Source organism: Sesamum indicum, linkage group LG13 (assembly GCF_026168435.1).
Source record: "Sesamum indicum cultivar Baizhima isolate 11 linkage group LG13, ASM2616843v1, whole genome shotgun sequence".
Lineage (NCBI taxonomy): Eukaryota > Viridiplantae > Streptophyta > Magnoliopsida > Lamiales > Pedaliaceae > Sesamum > Sesamum indicum.
The window spans coordinates 14,231,840-14,253,578 of record NC_142669.1 but is presented as its reverse complement, the minus strand read 5'-3'; the positions used below and the strand labels follow the sequence as shown (position 1 = coordinate 14,253,578).

Genomic DNA, 21,739 nt, shown 5'->3' with positions numbered 1-21,739 from the left:
CAATATGTTTAAAAGCTTAAAAGTGATCAATTAAATTTACATTCAAGTCAAACAATGTATGTTACTAAATTAACTTAGTAGTGGATTTTCATAACCCGTCGGTTGATAAACGAAATGCAAATTGAGAAATTTAAATAATGAACTCGATTTTATCCAAATGACGGACTGATATTAATTAATAAAATTTTAAATAAGAATCTTAAATTTATCCAAATAATGGACCAATAATATTAATTTATTATGAATCTGAGACAAGTTCAAAATAAAAATGAAGACGTAAGAGTTGGTATAAGTAAATAAAATTAAGTATAATATATCTAACTTTCATTTAGATCTCCTAAGTATTATTTGAATTTGCATTTGCACCCAACTAATTTGATTTGATGAATTTTTAATAATTTGAGTTCAAACAAATTTTATTTATTCCATGTATTAGTCAAATTTAACTAAATTAAGTTAATTCGTATTTTTTTTAATTTTCCAAATGTCAAGTTTGCTTAATTTGATCATGAAATTAATTTTGAGCAATTACAAATCAACATGAAAAGCTCCAGCATATTTGGTCAAAATTTCAATAAGTAATTAATATAAATAAAATATGCAGTGCAATAATTTTATAATATTCAAATTTTTTAAATAATAAATATTAGTCGATCGATTTATTAAAAATTTACGAATGCAATAATTTTAAATTAATGAATAAATAAAAATCTTTGGACTCAAACTATATCCATACCCATGTGTATTCTAAGGTATTAAACTCTTACCCATACCCATGGGTATTTTACGGTACCAGGCCTTATCCATACCCACTAATTTAATTTCATGGGTCTAGGGTAGGGAGGGTCTTTTACCTATTGGATAAGGTATGTGTAGGTCAAAATTATTTTTTGGGTATGAGTAGGGTAATACTCTACGCATTGACAAGCCTACTCAAATCACAGACAAATGTTGTGACCACGTACATATAAAAAATTAAAATTCATGACAAATATTTGAGCCATAGTTAAAACAATAGCAACTTAGATCAATTATTGGTGGTCCTTAAATTTTTACATTAATCTTTTAACTAAAATTGATAATATTAATTTGTATAGAATTTGGTATCATAATTATTTATAATATAGAAAATAATTTGTTTTTATTGTGATATACAAACTTTAAAAACTATGTAACTAATCCAAGAAAAGAAATAAAACTACACAACATTAGAATAAAATTCCAGAAACTTTTGGTTTGTTGAAATAAAGCAAAATCCCACTTAAAAAGCTGGTGAAAACTGAAGCTTTCCACTTTGAGATATTTGCAAAAACCAGTCCACAAAGAAACGAAGCTTCAATGGCACCCGAAACTTCACAGTAACTCAAACTCAACTTCAACACTCGTTCCTTTGCTTCTCTTGTTTTTCCAGTCTTGGAATTTGACTTAGATTTTTCAACACAAACTATAGAAAACCCTAACTTCCTAGCTCATAATTCATCCACCCTGCTTGCTTATATAATTTCACGTTGCAGGTTCGAGTCCAGTGAAATGCTGGCGACGTTTCTGGCCTCGACGCCGCTGCTGGAGGATTCATGGCGGCTGTGCAGCCATGCAAACGCCGTAGCCCCGCGCAGCTTCGCCGTGAGTGTGGTGGGCCAGGTGGCGTACGTGGCGTTTTCCGCCGTGCAGGTGGTGGAGAGCGGCAGGAACCTGGTGGAGCTGCAGAGATGTGGGAGGGAAATTTGGGGTTCATTTCCTTGTCATGTGGAAGGGGAGAATGCAGTGATGGTGGATGGTGGGCTCCTGCAACTCTTCCTCTCTATTTATAGGAGCCAAGATTTTCAACAGAAGGTTAGTGTGTGTGTATATATATATGTATATATATGTTTTATTAGTTTGTTTTTTCTAATGTCTTGGTTGATTTTCGTGTGGAATTTTGGGTGATGAATTGAAGGGTTCTTTTAAAAAGAAAAAGAATTATATGTGAGGTGTGTTTATTAAATAAAAATTAAAAATTTAATCTGTATTATTATTATATATATAGACTAATTTGTATTTCATTAATAATGTGATCGATCTTGGTCGATGATCTAACAATGTGCATCTTAAGTTGGTGTTGGTTAAGTAGTCGAAGGTTTTATTTAATAAAATTACAGAGTTTCAGAATGATAATTGTAAAAAGTATGATTTTTGTATAATTAAGTTAATTATAAGTATATTGTGACTGTGATGCAAGCAACCATGTGATACATATATATATATATATATGAAAATATTGCAAGTAATTTTTATGATATTGCAAATGTATATATTATTCTCCTATAAAAAAAAGAGCAATTTATCTTCTTATTTTTAAAAACATAGCAATTTACTCTCCTGTTTTTAAATTAATTTTATTTTTCATAAAGGAATAATTTGCATATTTACAATATCACAAGGGATTGCTTGTATATTTTCATATATATATATATATATATATAATATATTTGAAATTCATTTGTCATCTTATGAAAATATAAAATTAATCTACCCTTCAGATATAATAAATAATAAAAAGAATATTGAACATATAAATTATTCGACATTTAAAGTTTGTTTTATTTTTTACTTTACCTAATAATAACTACGAGTATATTATCTAAAAATATAACAAAAAGCATATTATCGAATTTTTCTAATTGTGGAACTATTTTAAAAATTCATAAATTATAGAATCAAATGTGTCGAGTTTTCTCAAATTATGAATTATTTTTAAAATTATGTAAAATAGAAGACTAAAAATATTGAACCCCCGATCCTATGGAACTAATTAAAAATGTAATTTTGCCCATCCTGATCCATATTATTTGGGTTGGATTTGGAAACCGTAATAGGGTCATGGAGCGGGTTTTGGGGTGCTGGATTCAGACTCGACATAAACTTGACTTTTTTTATAAAAAAAATATACTTTTTCTAAAAATATTTTATATATTTATATAAAGTATATTAATAAGTATATGTATATGAAAAAATATTTTATTAATTACATATGATACAATTTAATAAAATGATGTATGGACGTTTTAATGTATATTCAAGTAACATATATTTAAAAAGAATTAACATTTTAAAACCTAATTAAAGCATACACATATAAATTTATAAAAAGATTACCATTGCAATAATATTATTAGCTTATATTTATAACATGGCAAATATTAATTAATTATGATAAAATATAAATTATAGCATTAATTTTGTTCGAAAGTGGTTATAATATTGATTTATCATGGTGTTTTAGTCGTGCCCATTTATAATATAGAAAAAAATAATAATTTTTATTAGAAAAAAACACAAGCAACCCCCTTGTGATGTGCAAATGAGCAAATTGTCTTCCTATATAAAAAATAGCAAATATCCCTCTATATTTTTTAAAATGTAGCAATTCACGTTCCTGTATTTTTTAAAATGAAGTAATTTACCTCCTTAGATAGGGAGTTAAATTGCTTCATTTAAAAAACATAGAGGGTAAATTGCCTTTTTTTTTTTTTTCATAAAGGAGTAATTTATTCATTTACAATATTACATATAAATTACTTTAAACTCACTTTTTTTATAGTATACCACGTGAAAAATATTGTATGCAAGCTACTCAAGGTTTTTGACAATATTACACTTTGTCTGACAAAAAAAAAAAATTAAGGTAAAAATTATATTAGTATCTGAATTTTTGTTAATTTAAGTTTTGAAAATGCTATACTCGATGATTAACTTTTGCTATACTTTTTAAAATAAAAAGTATGTATTATTCATTTATTTGACATCAGTGTCTGATACAAAAATATATAAACGATTCGTACAACATAACAAAAGAATGAGCGTATTTTATAGTACTTTATTATTACAATTTACACATCGGTGTCATGCCAGTGGTGTATTCATCTCCTCACTTTTAAGGCTTAAATATATCTTTCGACCTGTGATTTAAGTTATTTGATGTTTTCGTCTTTAACTTTTTAAGACAATATTTTTGGCCTTATATTTTTTTAATTTTCTTGAATTAAGTCATTTTTTTTCTCGGACCCTTCTCACTGGAAAAATACATGTGCGTCCCACTTGACCTTTTAACATTCGGCTACTTTTTCTATTGACTTATTTTTACCAGAATTTTTATCCTTTAACTTTCTAGGGTAGCATTTAGATATTGTATCTTTTTTTAACTTTTTGGGATTTTAGTCATTTTTCATTAGAGTTCACCCTTTTCGCCGGTGGAGGCGAACCAAAAGGACTAAAATAACAAAAATTAAAAAAATATAAAATTGAAATACTATCTTAAAAAGTTAACGGACAAAAACGTCAAATGACCTAAGTCTTGACATTATGAATGCATAATATCGTTTTTCCTTCCAAAAAAAGAAAAAGCGTCAAATAACTTAAATTACGGACAAAAAAAATATATTTATTCCCTTTTAAGTTATAATTGAATGCATATTAATTATACATTAATGTGATACATATCAAAATATGATAGAAAACCTGCCAATGAAAAGACAGTCATTTTTGGGCTCATTTGAGCCATATGCAATGAATAATGGGTCCAGCTATTGAGTCTAAAAATGTAGCCATCCACGAAATTCCTTAACATTTTCTGTGGCTACAGTACTCATAATGAACAATGACAATAAACATATTGACCCCATTTTGATATTATTTGTTCATTGTCAAGTCCTTTTTAGTTGTTCTATAATGCCATCTTACAGTACAAATTTAAGTTTTTATTATATTTCTCTCAACTATTCGTCTTATAAAATTCACATTGAATACATCGTACATAAATGATTGTGATTATTTCAAACTTATAATCTTGAAACTATCGAAAAATTATTCAAATTTGGTGTTGTTGACGCCACAAAAAATAGAATATTGACGACTGATTAAGTGACAGTTTTAACATTGTAACTGATGATATATATTTAGCGAAAAAATTATTTTGTCATAGTAATGAATTTTGTAGTAATAATTATTTTGTATAAATTATAATTAGGAAGAATTAGTGATAAGAAATTGCGCATAAAGTTGGCACTAAAAATAATTAGTGGCGTATACATAGTGACAATTTAATGATAATAATTATTTATTGTCACTAATTATATATAGTGATAATTTTATTTAAAGTTCTTGTTACTAATAATTATAATATGACAGATAAAAAAATTATTACTTAATCTATACTTTTATTTATAATTTTAAAACTATTACTTGATATCTTACAACTAATAACATATATTGTTGTGGTCAAATTAATTGTTTTTCTTGGAATTATATGTATTAAAAAATATTATAATCAATGGATGCTATATTTCGTTACGATGCACATAAAATATTGTGAAAAAGTTAATATAATAACTCAGTCGAAATACTGAAAAATTGCTGCCTATGATACAAAATAGAGTATTTAATTTTAATTATGTAGAAAATCGAAAATTAAAAAGATGAGATACTGTAAAGAGGAAAAATTAGAAATAAAATAAAATAAAATAACAGACCAAAATCTTTTAGAACATATTTTCTTCCACAATTAGTTTGATGTGGCACATTCGACATGTGCATTAAAAAATTATAATAATTAAATATTATTTCAAAATTTTGTTCTAGAAAAAATAATAATATAAAATAATTATGATAAAAAAAATAATTTTAAAAAATATTTATAAGAGAAAGGGAAAAAATATTAATTAAAAATAACTAACCATTTGAAAAAAATAATTTTTACCACTTATAGATAGTGGAAGTTAGTGGGCGTAAAAAAAAAAAAAAACACCAAAGGGCTGTTGGTGTGGTTTGTCCTTTTACTTCAAAACAAACGTCGATTGATGTTTCAGTCCTCTAAGGTGTGTTTGTAATAATTTTTACTTTTGTTGTAGAAATAAATTATAGAAAAAATTGTAAGTTAAGTAGTAGTAAAAATTGAAAGTGTTTGAAAATAAAAGTTAAAAGTGAAAAAAAAAGGTTAAAGCTTTATTGTTCGAAAAAAACAACTTAATATTAACACTAATAAGTTGCAAAAATTGGTAAGAAACTGCTTATTAATCTTAATTTAAAATTAAATTACTTTAAATATTTGAAAAAATAGAAACTGTTAAATGAAATACTATTTTCAACAATAAATGGTGTGTCCATTATTGCACATGCTTTCGCTTATTTGTCGGGAAAGCTTTTCCGCAATTATTAATGCATGCTTTCGTACGCTGAAAAGTTTTCTATTCATCTTTGACACACTATTGAGCTTCATCGTGTATATGGCATGCACCTTTTTTTTTTTTTTTTTTTAAATATATATATACACAATTTGATTTAGTCATAATTTCTATTTTTTTTAAAATTAATATATCACGTATATTAAGGGTGAATAGCAGTTTACCCCCATCTGATATTAAAAATGAGCATATTACCCCCTCTATGAAAAAAAATATAGCAATTTACCCCCTATACTTTTTAAAATGAAGCAATTTACCTTCTTATAGAGGGTGGTAAATCGCTTCATTTTAAAAATCATAGGGGGGTAAATTGTTGTATTTTAAAAGATATAGGAAAGTAAATCACTATTTATTTTTTATAAGAGAGTAATTTGCTCATTTACAATATTACAAAGAGATTGTTCGCATTTTTCCCCATATATTAATCACACATTTATACAACATTAATATGTAATACTAAAATCCACGCTGCATATGTAAATAGTTAAAAAAGTATTTACATTACTTAATGTAATATGAATTTTTCCCCCGATTACACTAAAAATAAAAAGAGTATCAGCCACAATTAAGCCATAAATGAAATTTAACTTACCACTCTTGTGATTTTTATGGTTCTAAAAACGACAATATTTGCATAAAAATTCTAATTAGCATTAATTAGTGAAAAACAGATAGTTAGTGACTCATGTATAATAACAATATATAAAGTGACAACAAAAATAATTGCCGTTGCGCCCATATTGTTATTAAATTGTCACTATTGGTGATGTATAAATTATCTTATAATGACCATTTTATGCGCAGTTCTTGTCACTATTATATTATTGTGACAATATTAATATTATTCCCACTTTGCATACACAATATTAATATCATTTGTAATTATTTTATCACGAAATAATTATTTTCACTTGGTATATATTTTTTAGTTATGTTTTAGTAATCAATAAATTAGACCTTTTAAGGGTTATTTAGGAAGACATGGGATACTTCCATAACAATTTTTGTGACTTCCCTTTTTATGTATTTGGGCATGAAAATAATATTTCATTAATACGACCAAGTAAATATTAAAAGTGTATTCTTTTGCCTAGTTTTCTACGTTTTTGAAAAAAAAAACACTTTGTTGAATGTCTCTAGATACTGATAGAGGAAGAGGTTTTAATCATATACAGACGACTCATATCTTAAAATGAAAGGAAAAATAATATTTTTTTGTTCCGTAATTTAGAGCAGTTCCACTGTTAGCATTATTGGTTACGGAATTCTCACTTTTGATCTTGCAACTTTCGAAACATAGCAGTTTTGATCCAATAACACATTTCTTGTAGATATTTAATGGAAGAGACCACATAGCTGTTAAGTCCATGCACCAAAGTACTACTTTTTTTAAAATTATGCGACTAAAGTGATAATCCGTAACTAATGAGACCAAAAGTGTAATTATCCTAATATTTCTGTAAAAATATCTAATAGAAATGACCATGGAATCAAAAGTGCTGCTTTTAAAAATTATGACATCAAAAATAAAAATTATGTAATTTATAAATAAAAAATAAAAATTTTAAATTACCAAAAAAAAAGTATTATCTTAAAAAAAAAATGAAACACCAAAAGTTCGAAGAAAATATTGATCAATGTCAACATCTACATTTTAAGTCATAAATGCCGACTAGCAAGTCTTTTTCACGACGACTTGATGAATGGACCAGAAATTAATGGCACTCCAACGTTTATTTCGTCTTCGGGTAAGAACGAGTCATTTTTAGTTAAATAATTTTGGATTAAATTTATTCTACTAATAAAAGTGGGTAAGTTATAGGTATTTTTGTAAGGAATTTATAATTTTGTGGATATATTTTAATTTGTGCTGGTGATTGAAGGTTTAATTGTATTTTTATCCTGTATTTATATATATATATATATATATATATATATATATATATACTTTTGATATTTCAGTCTTATTATTTATTAGGATTGTAAAATAGCCCTTCGTCTTAAACTTTTCGAATTTAGGGGGGAAAAAGAGGGCCAGAAAGTGACATCCTGCCAAATTTATTCTAAAATCGTGAAATTTGAAAATGTAAACGGCCATTTTACGACCTCACAAATTACCGAACAAGCATGACTAGAAGTACAATTTACATTGGAGCTAAAACCATTCCAATTTTTTTTTTAAAACAAAATAGAAGAGCTCTGCGATATGCAGCGTGCAATCATAGTTAAAATGCAGTATTAGCGATAATATTACTATACTTTGAATATAGAATATTATCGAACCATACTCGGGTTGAAAACTCTAAAAAATTTAGTAAAATTGCAAAATTAAATAGAACTCCAAGAATCTCTTGCATGATCAACAAGAAAAGCTCATTAATAGCTGGCTAATCAATAACCTGATGATCTCAAAATGCAGATATTTGAAATCTTGAATACAAGCAAATCAGTTGTTCTTGCTGGTCACTCCCTAGGAGGAGGAGTTGCTTCCCTTTCAGCCCTATGGCTACTTTCTCACATCCAGACGACGTCGCCTTCCACGTCGGTCTTCTGCATCACCTACGGGTCACCTATGCTCGGAAACGAGCCCTTTTCCCAAGCCATCCTCCAAGAAAGATGGGGTGGGAATTTCTGCCACATTGTTGCCCAACACGACATAGTCCCACGACTGCCCTTTGCCCCATCGTTCCCCTCGGACGTTGAACGTCTCCGTGCCCTCTTCATGCAACTTGCACTCCAGTTGTCTGATGAGAACAAAGCTGAGCTGTTCGACAAAGTATTGGCCTGCATTGAAGCACGGTTTGGACCTGCAGCCGGCGATGATCATCAAGAAAGACGCCGGTATTGGCCGTTTGGGAGCTACATGATTTTCACAGACAAGGGATCAGTTTGCTTGGATAATGGAACGGCTATCATCAAGCTCCTTTACCTGATGCTGGCGGAGGGATCGGCTAATTCCTGTACAGACGATCATCTCAAGTACGAGGATTATGTTACCAAAGTTTGCTTGCACTACTTAGTGAAGAGAAGGCTGTTGGAGGTGAGCTTCTCTGAGTCCAGCAGTGAATCAGGGATTGCATTGGCTTTGCAATCATCAAACATATCTTCTCACCAGGTTAATACTTCAATTGCTTTTGGGCTCAAGAATTTTAACCATTTTATAAGTTCCATATGTAATTTATATAAACACATAGGGATACATTCAGACGTGCGTGCACAATATATGGTTAAGTTATAGTTATGCATTATAGAGGGGAAAAATGTAAATTAAAACTATATATAGTTTTAAAGTTAGTTAAGAAATATTTTCTAGAAAATGAAATCTCATCTATAATTGTGGTTTTCTAATTAAAGTGGTAGTTATAAAAATATATTGATAGGGTTTTTTCATTTGATATGTTATTGTATCTTCTATTTTATGTATTTAATATATACACATTATATACACAAAAATTCGGAAAAATTATATTTTTTCATCTCATAACTTAGGTCCGGTATATTTTTCGTCAAAAAATTAGTATTTTTTATTCCATAAGTTAGGCATTTTTCACTCTTGATTTCTTTCCTCAAAAATTTGTTTTTTCACCCCCAAGTATGCAGTTATATTTCTCCCCCAAGGTATTGCCAAGTTGAAATACAAGTCAATTTTCTTTCCAGTCAAATAAAAGTGCCAATCCCGTAATAAGTGAAATCAAGACTGAAAAGGGTTTAATTTATGGAATAAAAAAATGCTATTTTTTTTTCCTTATATCTCATAATTTTAAAATTCTCACTTTGAGGCCTCCTACCACGTGTAAGTCACATGGCCAATTCCTCAATTTTTAAAAGATACCAATCGCATGACTTGCACATGGTTTTTTTTTTTTTTCCCATCACTTTCATAATGAAATTACTTGGTAGGGAGATTAAAAATGAAACCTTTTACAAGTTATGTCAGTATTTCCAAGAATCTCGTGAGTAATGGAATCGAATATGTTCAGCATAAACTACTAGGCAAAAAATGCAAATTTTCGCATAAATAATGCATCATGTAGTTTATTTAAGAAAAAAATTTGTACACATAATGCATATATCTTAAATGAAATAGGCTATGTATAATAGCATTCGAATAGAAAACTCAATCCGAAAATATAGGGGTGTAATTAGTATTAACAATGAAGGTGTTTTCGTAAGATCAAATGAATCAAAAGGGAGGTGGTGCTTTAGAAGAGTATAGATTTTGCTAACTAGTTGCTTCTGACAGGAATCGGTCTATGGGACTGCAGTGAACTGCCTGGCAACGGCAAGACAATTGGGATGGAGGCGGAACCTCAACACGGCCAAGATGGCTGTTTCGTTGTCTAAGATCAATCCATTCAGGGCCGAGTTAGAATGGTACAAAACGTATTGCGATCGTTCGGAGGATCTGTTGGGATACTACGACTCATTCAAGCGGAGAGGTGCTTCAAAGAGAGATTTCAAAGTGAACATGAACCGGCTCAGGCTCGGATGCTTTTGGGACGACCTGATCGATAAGCTGGAAAAGAATCAGCTGGCGCATGATTTCCACAAGTTGTCAAAGTACGTGAACGCATCTCAATTCTACAAACTCCTCGTTGAGCCTCTTGAAATCGCTGAATACTATAGGACGGGCATGCATAGGGAGAAAGGCCATTACGTTGAGCACGGGAGGGAAAAACGGTTCAAGATCTTTGATAGGTGGTGGGGAAACAGAAAAGTTGGAGATGAAGAGAGTAAGCCGAGAAGCATGTATGCAAGTTTGACGCAAGATTCGTGCTTCTGGGCTAAGGTGGAGGAAGCCAGAGACCTTATATTCAACGTCACACGTGAACCGGATCCGAGGAGGCATTTGCTGCCGCTGGACAAGATTCAGAAGTTTGAACAACACGCAAATGGAATGATCGAAAGGAAGGAGGTGGCTGTGGATGTTCTGGCGAAAAATTCGAGCTACAACTTGTTTCGAGAGGAATGGAGCTGCCTTAAGTCTCAGCTGCAGCTGCTGCCATCTCAGTTTCCAGGTTTTCAAGATGGAATGGTTCAGTGAGTTGGTTTAGGGACTCTTAGATGATGTTTAAGTGATTTCTCTTCAACTTCTTGTGAATGGGAAATCTGAAAGTTCTCCTAACATGTATAATTATATTAAGAGTTGTATATTTTATGCATAGTTTGAATAGCTATTCATGAGCGTCGAATCCACCAAGAAAATATTATCCTACTAAAACTTGTGAAAATAACGAGCAGGGTTGACTAAACCCATAGAGATTGACTTTGAATTAATTCCTTCGAAAGTAAAAATAAAAAGGGGAATTTTGTATAAAGTATAAAAGTAAATAGAAAATAACACCTAAAGAATGATTAAATGCAAGAGAGAATTCTCAGTTAGGATCATACTCAATTTCACGGTTGATCATTGATGCAAAGATTGCAATAATTCATAATAGATAAATTGGTTATGGTCATTGGTGCGATTTAACGATCTCACATTTCCTTACCTTTCGTTAGTCAAGGAACGTTCGTTCACTAATTCTTTAATCAGTAAACAACTGTATGAATGTCCGCAACATTTAATTTACCAACAATATTAATAATTAGAAAGACTCAATTCTAACTAATAAATTCCTGCGATGATTTATTTAAACTAGATTGTGCATTCTCTACAATATAATCAATCGTCACGACTGATAAATTATGCTGCGTTACCACTAGTTTTTTAACTAAACAAATTATTACATATTTGCAAGTACAATTGATTAGGAAAATATTTTTAACAATGAACAATGACTCTATCATTCATAAATACAATTATTTGAGATGAAAGCACGAGAAACAACACGAGAAATGATACAAGTACTCATATGAACGAAAGTATAAAATGTAAATTAGATCTCATAACGCATTAGAATCAAGCATTCACCGTATTTTCAACTGAAAAAGAAAAAATTAGCCGAGCATGTTGACACAAGAACACATACGAGAAAAAGAAAGTTTCATAACAAAAAAAAAAAAAAACGCAAAAAATTAGAGAAGCAGTAACAGTAGTTGGAGAGAGAGAGAGGAGAGAAATCCCCTTTTACTAAGGATTGCATCTCCTTTTACGCTACCTAATTACCTAATATCACTAGAGATCAAAACAGCAAATTCCTAATAAAACTAAAAGTCCTAAATAATTATAACGAATATCCTCATAAGATTCGTTAAGCAAGGAGGATTTTCCAAATATGTGAGCCAGGCATTAGTCTCCAAAAAATTCTTCTTTATTTCTCCTTTTTTATCGATTTTCAACAGGATTAGACGTGGGCACGCCTAATATGTGCAAATCTATCAATTTGCTGATTTTGACCTCATTCCTTCAAATTTTCACTCCAAAAACCTCTTTTAGACTACATATCCAAAATATCACTTTGTTAGGAGTATTATCAACATTAAAATATAGCCAAACACTATAAAATTATAATAAATTAAGCACCTATCAGCTACCATAAAAAAATAGAATTTTAGTTCTATAGTTATATATCAGCTAATGCGGTGAGCAACCTTACATCATTAAGTGTGCGAGGGCAAGAACCCGCCCTCTCTCTCGTGCTTTCCCACTAGGAAATCACTCGCTGCCGAACTGCACCCTCCCACTCATTCCTGCCTGCCAACTAGGGAGCCAGTCATTGGCGAGCTCGCCCCTTCGTCCTCCCTGGGCATCTGCTCCTTGGTCGGAACTTATCGAAGCACATATTCCACCTTTCCTATCTAAAATTCGCTTTCTCTGGTGCAAACTCACGGATTCTCTTTCTTGTTAGTATAGTTGTTATAAAATATTGAAAGAAGTATGCCACCTTCAGGACGATAAAGGTTGCATCTTCAAGTCCTCGTGCCGAAAGTACGAAATTCACTTGAGTGTTCCATAGGGGATGCACGGCCAGACAGAATGGCAGGAATAGAGCCTGCCAGCTGCTGATGGATCCATCCTTCCCCTCTCACCTGGAATGAAATGAGTTGGCCATCCATCCCAAAGGAAATCTGTAGTTTTATACATTTGACCTCCATAAGTAGACGGTAAAGTCAATCTTAATGATGACAAGTCCTAAAAAAATGTTTTTAGATACAATTTTTTTGATTATGAGATTTATAATAGCTTATAAAATTATATATACAATTTTCTTGAAACTTCTCTCCAACATATTTATGTAAACCTTCACTAGAAAAAAAAAATTATTGGATACAATATTAATGGTTATGGCTAAAAAATTGTGGTAAATGACTACTATTAATTACAGTTAAATAAAATCAATACAAAAAATTACATAAAAAAATTATTTATCGTGGCTAAGCGCCATAATAAAAATATTTGTCATGGCTTTTAGTCATGGCAAATGTTTCAGCTACCTTCGAAAATATCATGGCAAAAAACTATTGCGTGGCTATTGTCAACAATTATTTGTTACGATTATTTATTATTAACCATGACAATTAATCACGATTAAATGTCATAATTTTTCTAATGTGCTTTGCGTCTACAAGCTTTTAAATTTATATAAAAATTTAAAATCTTAACATGCTTTAATTCATATGATGTTATATGCATTTGATATTAATCACTATACCTTTGTAGATCCCTCTAGAACAATCTATTTTTGGAGTTATTTATATATATATTTTAATTTTTCAAGTGAGATGAAAAAGAGATTTTAAATATTCTAATCACTTCAATAATTTTTCTTAACTCGAATTATCAATATTTATGTACAACACTTGAAAAAAGAAAAATGAACAACTAAAAAAGAAAATTCAATTTTGTGACGAAAGTCTCAGTGATAATAATAAAATCATCGCTAAAAGCAATGATTTTAGCGACAGTATTTGTGTGTGTCACTAAACATGGAAAGTGACAAAGATTAGGGACAGCTTAGATTATTGTCACTAATTTTTCTTTTTTGTTTTTTAATTATTTTTCTGGCATGCCCCTACCTGATCATTAGTAACTCAAAAGAATATTTCTACAAGCATAAGAAAGTGCAAAGAAAGAGTACTGCTCCCTTTACAATTTAAAGCTACAAAAATCCCATCTATTAAAGCATAACATTTAAAGCTCCCCTCGATACCATCTTACTCAAAATCGTAGGCTTGTCAATGGGTAAATTCTTTTTTGGTATACTCAACGGGTAAATAACGTTCTCTTAACGTTGCAGGGCTTGTTTGCTAAGTAGTCTGCCGCCCGATTACCTTCCCAATTGATATGCGAAAGTCTCAAAGTCCATTGCCCTTCCACTCCCATTACGCCTAATGAAACCGGCCAGCTACAGAGAAGTAAGGTGAAGTGTCCAAGAGGAAAATGCCCAGCAAGAAAGTCCAACTCAGGGCCCATTTGTTTCACAACACGTGGTCGTATTAGAATAAGATCTCCGGACCAACCAAAATGAGCCTAATACCTAACTCGACCGAGGCGGGGCATTCGCACGTGGCCATATCAAAGAATATTTGTCCATGAGCTGGATGGTCCGCGTGGACAACTAACAGATTGGTGTCGAACTATGCGGACCGACCCTCTATTTTTTGACGGATTGTAAATTCTATTCTATCTTCTATTTCACTCAACATACACATATTATATGTATAAAAATAGTATTAATTTTATTTAGAAAAATATTTTATAAATGTGGGCCGTATATGTTATTAGTTTTTATATTTTCTTAAAATATTTATATGTAATGCCAATTCTTGAGTTTATTGTAACAAACAAATACATTGTACTTTGTATTTTTTCTATCACAACAAAGTGTATAGATATTGTGTTTTTCAAACTAAATTTCAACACACATTGAATATTGCCCACTACAACCATATAAGATTAAGTTGGAAGCATTAGAAGGTCCGAGGAACTTACCTTTTTCTTTGCACTTTGGACCACTTCTCTAGCTACCACGAAACTTACATTTTTCATCTATGTCCACTTATTTGTTTTTTTCCACACACACACACGCACGCACATATACATGCATGCATATACATACATACATACATACATATATACTCAACATATTAATTAAAAGTAAAAAGATAGAAAAAATATTAATTAATCATGGCTGCGCAATATTGGTTATTAGTTGTTGTGGTTATAAGTGAGGCTAATATATTAACGATAAGTAAAAATTATGACAGACGTTTTGGCCATAGAAAAAATTATGATAAATGTTGAATAATCATGATTAAAATTTAAGTTTTCATATTAATTTTGTTTGACCGTGGTAGATAATATTGATTTTTTATGATTTTCAAGTTGTGGTGTAAATATGATTATAGTATTTAATTTTATCACCTCAATAAATATTTAAATAAATAAATTACAATTAGAGTGAGTGCCAGTCCAAGTGAAAAGATCATTTTATTATGTAAATCATGTCATAATTATGAAATTTAACTGATTTGAATAGAATTATTTCACAATAGTAAAATCAGAATTCAATTCTAAGGAAAGTGTTAATTGGTGATGGATTTGCTCTTTAAACTGTAATTGTGATACAAATTGAATATATGCATATCTAGTAATTAAAAATTCTTAATAATCAAAATTAATAACGATTATTACGTTGATTAATATTGATGTATATTGGTAAAAATTATTAACCTGTAAGGATAAAAAAATAATTTAACATATATGAGGCACATATTAAACAAATACAACCCACCACACCATATAACTTCCAACACTATTATAAATATCAAAATATTAATTTTTAAGGCAACCACTATTCATTGAAAGTGACTATTTTTCTTATAAAAAGACCTCCCTCGAAAATCGTATTTCACCTGGTGCAAAATTGTGTCGTAGGTAAAATTTTCAGTTTTTATCCCTTCGTAAAAATTTCGACCACATCAAATATATTAATATTTGTAATTTATCCAAAAAAAAATTAAAAAGAAAAAGAAAAAAAGAAGAAGAAAAGGAATAGGTTACCGAACAACTACTTCAATTATTAGGGAGAAGGTCATGGCATACGTCACGTACAACGATCATCATGTTGCTAGTCATCGCAGTTTCGTCTCACATGGATTCAATTTTCGTAGGTCAACCTTTGAATTTCGATGCTTTTCCAAAATTATAAATTAGAAAGCAATGTTTTGAAATATGGACCGAATTGTTAGTTACATTTGATGATGTGGAAGGAGATTACATATAGGTGGTCCAAAACTTGAATGCCCAAGATTTTAATTTTCCTTGCTTGCGCCTATTTTTCTTAATGTTTAGAGAATTATGTCAGAAAATAGGAAATCGTTTCTTTGGGTTGAATGCAGTATACTCGCTGTGTTTATTGAAATATTTATAAAAAAAAAAAAGCTTATGATAAAAATTCTATGTACCTCTCTATGATATTAAAAATTAAGTAAAAGAGTTCCTGCGTCAGGAAATATAATTCACTCACCTAAAATATAGTCGGTATAGCCATTTCGCTTGTGCAATGACCAAAATGACCATGTTTTCCCAAATAATCTCAAATAAGTTTGTCAGGATATTTTTTTACCCTAATTATAATATGTGTATATATTTCAATATAAATTTATATATGTTTTAAATTATACATACTTTTAAGGTATGGCATAAAAATATATAGTTCAATTTATATATAAAAATAACCCCCAAAAGAATTTAAAAAAAGAAAGAAAAAAACCCATCATCTTCCCCAACCTCATCCCACCACCCGCCCCTCCCCCTGCCACTACCTTATTCTTCCCCTCGGATCACCGTCCACCCACCACCTAGCTCTCTCCCTCCCTTCAACCTAGGCAGTGGAGGAACGCGCACGAAGGGTAGGGGAAGTAGGGAGTGGTGGCGGCAGCGAGCAAGCTTGGTTGGGAGAAGGTGGTGGCAATGTGACCTTAAGGGAGAGGGGTTGCGACGTCATGGGGATGACTCGGGGGGGGGGGGAGGTTGTTCTGGCGATCAAGCGAGGGCTAGTGGAGGGGTGTTGGTATTTTGGCCCAAGACCAAAATTGGTAGGGCCATTCCACAGCCCCCACCCCCCACACCTGGAAAGCCTGATCCTGCCCACTAACCCACTGCCCCGACCCATTTTTCGTCCCGATTTCTACTTAACCCTAAATCATCCTAACCCTATTATTTTCCTCTTTAGTCGTCTTCTCCTTCGCTGCCTCTTCTTCTCCCTCTTCTCTCACTTTCTCTAGTTTCTCCCTTATTATTTGATATTGCCTCGAAACCTATTCTTAGCCGCCTCTCTCTCTCTCTCTCTCTCTCTCTCTCTCTCTCTCCACATCTTTAATAGATCGCCTATATATAGCCTCCATGGCTTCTAGCTTTCTTCTAACCGATTCTGAAGTCTATCTCTCTTTCCCCCTCTTCTATTCCAATTAAAAATAGTTCTTTGTGAACTGTGGTTTATGGAAAACCTAAGAGGTTGAGTGTGGTCCTTTGTGGGTTGGTTCCTTTGTGGTTGAGATTTGGGGTCTAAGTGATCCAGTAACAAACTTGTATGGTTTGATTGTGGTCGATTTATTTTGGGTCCTTTGTGGACGAGTCCTTTGTGGGTTTGAGCAACTGGCGTGGTTGGGTTGCCGGCCTTGGTGGCTGTGAGCTTCACCCTCGGATCTGGCTCCATGAGCCTTTCTTATTCTGTTCTTGATTCACTTGCTAATCATTTCTGTATTATTAATATTATTCTATTAATATTTGTTGTTGTAATATTGGCCTGTATTAAGGATTTTTGCAACCCACTAATTTTTCTGTAATAGTTTGATTAGGGTTTGTTTATTGGACTCCTCACTACTGGGATTAATTCTCAACAGTGGTATCAGATCCTTAAAGTTTTTTGGTTTTAATACCGGTAAGATCGTTCCTATTTTTCTTGCTGCGAAATATTTTCTCTTTGTGAGATTTCTGCGTCTGCCTGCTTTGTGCGAATATTAACCTGAAAAACTTATTTTTGAGGTATATTGATTCTGCTATTTCTAGTGGAAAAGAATTAAGGCAGAGGTTATATATATATATATATATATTGGGAGCTTTAACTGATTGAGAGATTGACATTTCTTGATTTATAAATACCATTTTTAAAATATTTGAAGAAAAGGAATATCTTTTGTAAAGGAAAGATTTTGGATTTGACATATTAACTGTTGAGAGAAGGAATTTTTATTGAAGATTGGCATTGGATTATTTTGTTGACTGTTTCTTGTTTGATTTGTACACAAGTTTTTGTTTTTCTCGTCTGTATGTTGTGATCTCTTCTGAATCAACAATTAAATTAGAGAATTTTTTTTTCAGTGAATCATCAATTAAATTGTTTGTTTTTTTTCTTTTGTTTTTTTTTTGGGGGGGGGGGGATGCATGGCCTTTATTTTAGAATGTAAAATGATTTAGTGTTTGGATACGATTTATTGCTTTGTGCTAAATCTGTTTAGTGAATCTGATGTAATCTGCTTTCGTGGTTTTATTACTGATAGTTCTTATTTACACTGTTAATATCTCTTGGTCATTTATTCTTGTTATATTTTTCGCTTTTGTTATTGAAATATGGCCAGTTATAATTTGCAACCTCTTGATGGAAAGTCCGATTTTTTCATATGGCAACAAAAAATGAAAGATAATTTTTTTCAAAGCAATTGATGGAAGATATCCTCAAAATGTTTCTGAAGAAAAGAAACTTGAAAATGATGAATATGCTTATTCCTCTATAATCTTAAATTTGCCTGATACTGTTTTGAGAAAAGTTGGAAATCAAGAAACTATAAAAGATTTGTTGAATAAGTTAGAGGAATTGTATACTGAAACTTCTTTGCCTAGTAAACTATTTTTACTTGAAAACTTCTTTAGATACAAACTTGATTTGTCTAAAAAAATTGAAGAAAATCTTGATGATTTTACAAAATTGATTCAGGATATTAAACTGATTAGTGTTAAAAATATTATTGATTACTCTCCAATTATTTTATTAAATGTAATTCCTGAAACTTACAGTGATGTTAAAGATGCAATTGAATATGGAAGGGATAACGTGAATTTAGAAAATGTAATTAGTGGCCTAAAAAGTAATGAAATGGACCTTAAAACCAATATTGTTAATTAGGTCCAAAATGAAATTAATCATGTTAGGGAAATAACCAAGTATAGAAATTTCGAGAATAAATATAAGAATAGAAGTCATAGTAGGTCCAAGTTTGGAGATAAAAATAAAAAATCTTGGGATAGGAGATGTTATAATTGTGATAAAGAGGGGCATTTTAATAAAAATTATAAAATGCAAAAAAGGAATGGCAAAAATGAAGAAGATGCTAGAGAAGTATTTTGAAGAAGATGTTAGCGAAGTGTTTTGAAAATTTTTATAACTTGCTTAATTTGTTTTTTCCAGCACCATTTTAACCCTTCTATACAAGGAGTTTTCTCTGTTTTCTCTTGCAGGTTCTATCCAGGCATTCTGGTTATGATGATTGCCAAATTCGGTCCTTTGGACTAGGTTCCTTTATTTTTGGGGTCCTAGTCCAAGGGAAAATTTGTTGGTATTTTGGCCCAGGACTAAAATTGGTAAGCCCAACCCACAGCTCTACCCCCGACACCTTGAAGGTCTAACCCGACCAACTGACACGACCCATTTTTCCGACCCGGTTTCTACTTAACCCTGAATCACCCTAACCCTATTATTTTTCTCTTCAGTCGTCTTCTCCCTTACTGCCTCTTCTACTCCCTATTCTCTATCTTTCTCTGGTTTCTTCCCCATTATTTCCGATGGCCTTGAAACCTCTTCTCAGTCGTCTCTCTCTCTCTCTCTCTCTCTCCATCTTTAATAGATTGCCTCTATAAAGCCTCCATGGCTTCTGGCTTTCTTCTAACTGATTCTGAAGTCTATCTATCTTTCTCCCTCTTTTGTTCCGATTACAAATAGTTCTTTATGAACTGTGATTTGTGGAAAATCTAAGAGGTTGGTGTGGTCCTTTGTGGATCAATTTCTTTGTGGTTGAGATTTAGGGTCTAAGTGATCCAGTAACAAAATTATGTGGTTTGATTATGGTCAGTTTATTTTGGGTCCTTTATGGATGAGTCCCTTAGCGGGTTTGAGCAACTGGTGTAGTTGGGTTGCTGGTCTTAGTGGTTGTGGGCTTTCCCTTTGGATCTGGTCACTCAGCCTTCTTATTATGTTCTTGATTCACTGCTTATCATTTTTGTATTATTAATATTATTTATGTAATATTTGTTATTGTACTATATCATATTATGTATTTGAACCAACTCAAATTGGATCGGACGCTTCAAAAAGAAAGGACAAAAAATAAAAATAAGAGACAATTTTATCATCGTTATTAATTATATATATTTAGTGATAAAAATTTCTATTTTGTCACAACAATAAATTATAATTTTAATAGTAATTATTATTCTAAAAAGGTTTTTATTTAGAAGAATTAATGACAAAAAATTGTGAATAAAGTTATCATTCAAGATAATTCATTACACATATATAATAACGATCAAGTGAAAATGATTATTTATGATCACTATATTAATATTGTGACTAATTTATTATAGTAATACACAATTTTTATTACTCATCATCATCATCATCATCATCATAATAATAATAATGATGATGATGATAATGATAATGATAATAATAAATTAGTTCATTTAACACATATCTCTAATAATAATTTTTAAAACTTTCATTGATATTTTTTCATTAACACTATATTCATGGTGCAATTTGACTCACGAGAAAGAAAATGGAAAAATTGCAAGTAATCCCAATAATATTGCAAATGAGCCCCTCATTGAACAATAAATATCAATTTATTTGTTTGTATAATAAAATAATTACCTTCCTATCTAAGCAGGTAAATTATTTGATTTTAAAAAAAAATTAAGATGATAAACTGCTATTTTATTCAAAAGAATATTAATTTATTCATTTACAATATCATAAATAATAAATTGCAGTACACCCGAAAGAAAAAATGTGGTTGGGAAAGCTAAGTATACACTAGAGTGTGATAAATAATTATTATTGACTACGGTTAAAAATTAAAACAAAAATTTAACTTATTCACCATAAAAAATATTTTTGTCATGTTTATGAATCATTCACAAAAATCACAGTCAATCACCACTAGGTGGACGTGGTAAATGACTTTTTACAACAATTATTAATTTTTAAAGATGACGCTTAGACATAGTTAAATGATCTATTTGTAGCGATAATTAATTTACACATATATAATGACGACCTAATGAATATAATTATCTATTGTCACTATATTTACATTGTCACTAATTTCTTATAATAAGAACTTTATGCACAATTTTTATCACTCATAATTATATAATAACAAGATAAAAATCAGTTCATTTAATACATATTTCTAATAATAATTTCTAAAACTTTCATTTGATATTTTTCTATTAACACTATATTTTCTTATAGTGCGATTTGACTCATGTGGTTGGGAAATTGCTGCATGCACTCACCCAAACCCCACGTGATAAAAAGGGGTGGATTGTGATATGTGTTTGGATAGAATTGAATAGA

At 30.8% G+C, this 21,739-nt stretch overlaps 1 protein-coding gene across 1 annotated transcript; it reads left to right on the top strand.

Moving 5' to 3' along the window:
* The first annotated feature begins 1,143 nt into the window (after positions 1-1,143).
* LOC105176087 (lipase-like PAD4) lies at positions 1,144-11,395 on the top strand. Its single transcript, XM_011098788.3, has 4 exons — positions 1,144-1,358; positions 1,515-1,833; positions 8,638-9,333; positions 10,462-11,395. The coding sequence occupies exons 1-4, from the start codon at positions 1,339-1,341 to the stop codon at positions 11,260-11,262; spliced, it is 1,836 nt and encodes a 611-aa protein (XP_011097090.2). The 5' UTR covers positions 1,144-1,338; the 3' UTR covers positions 11,263-11,395.
* Positions 11,396-21,739: the final 10,344 nt, after the last annotated feature.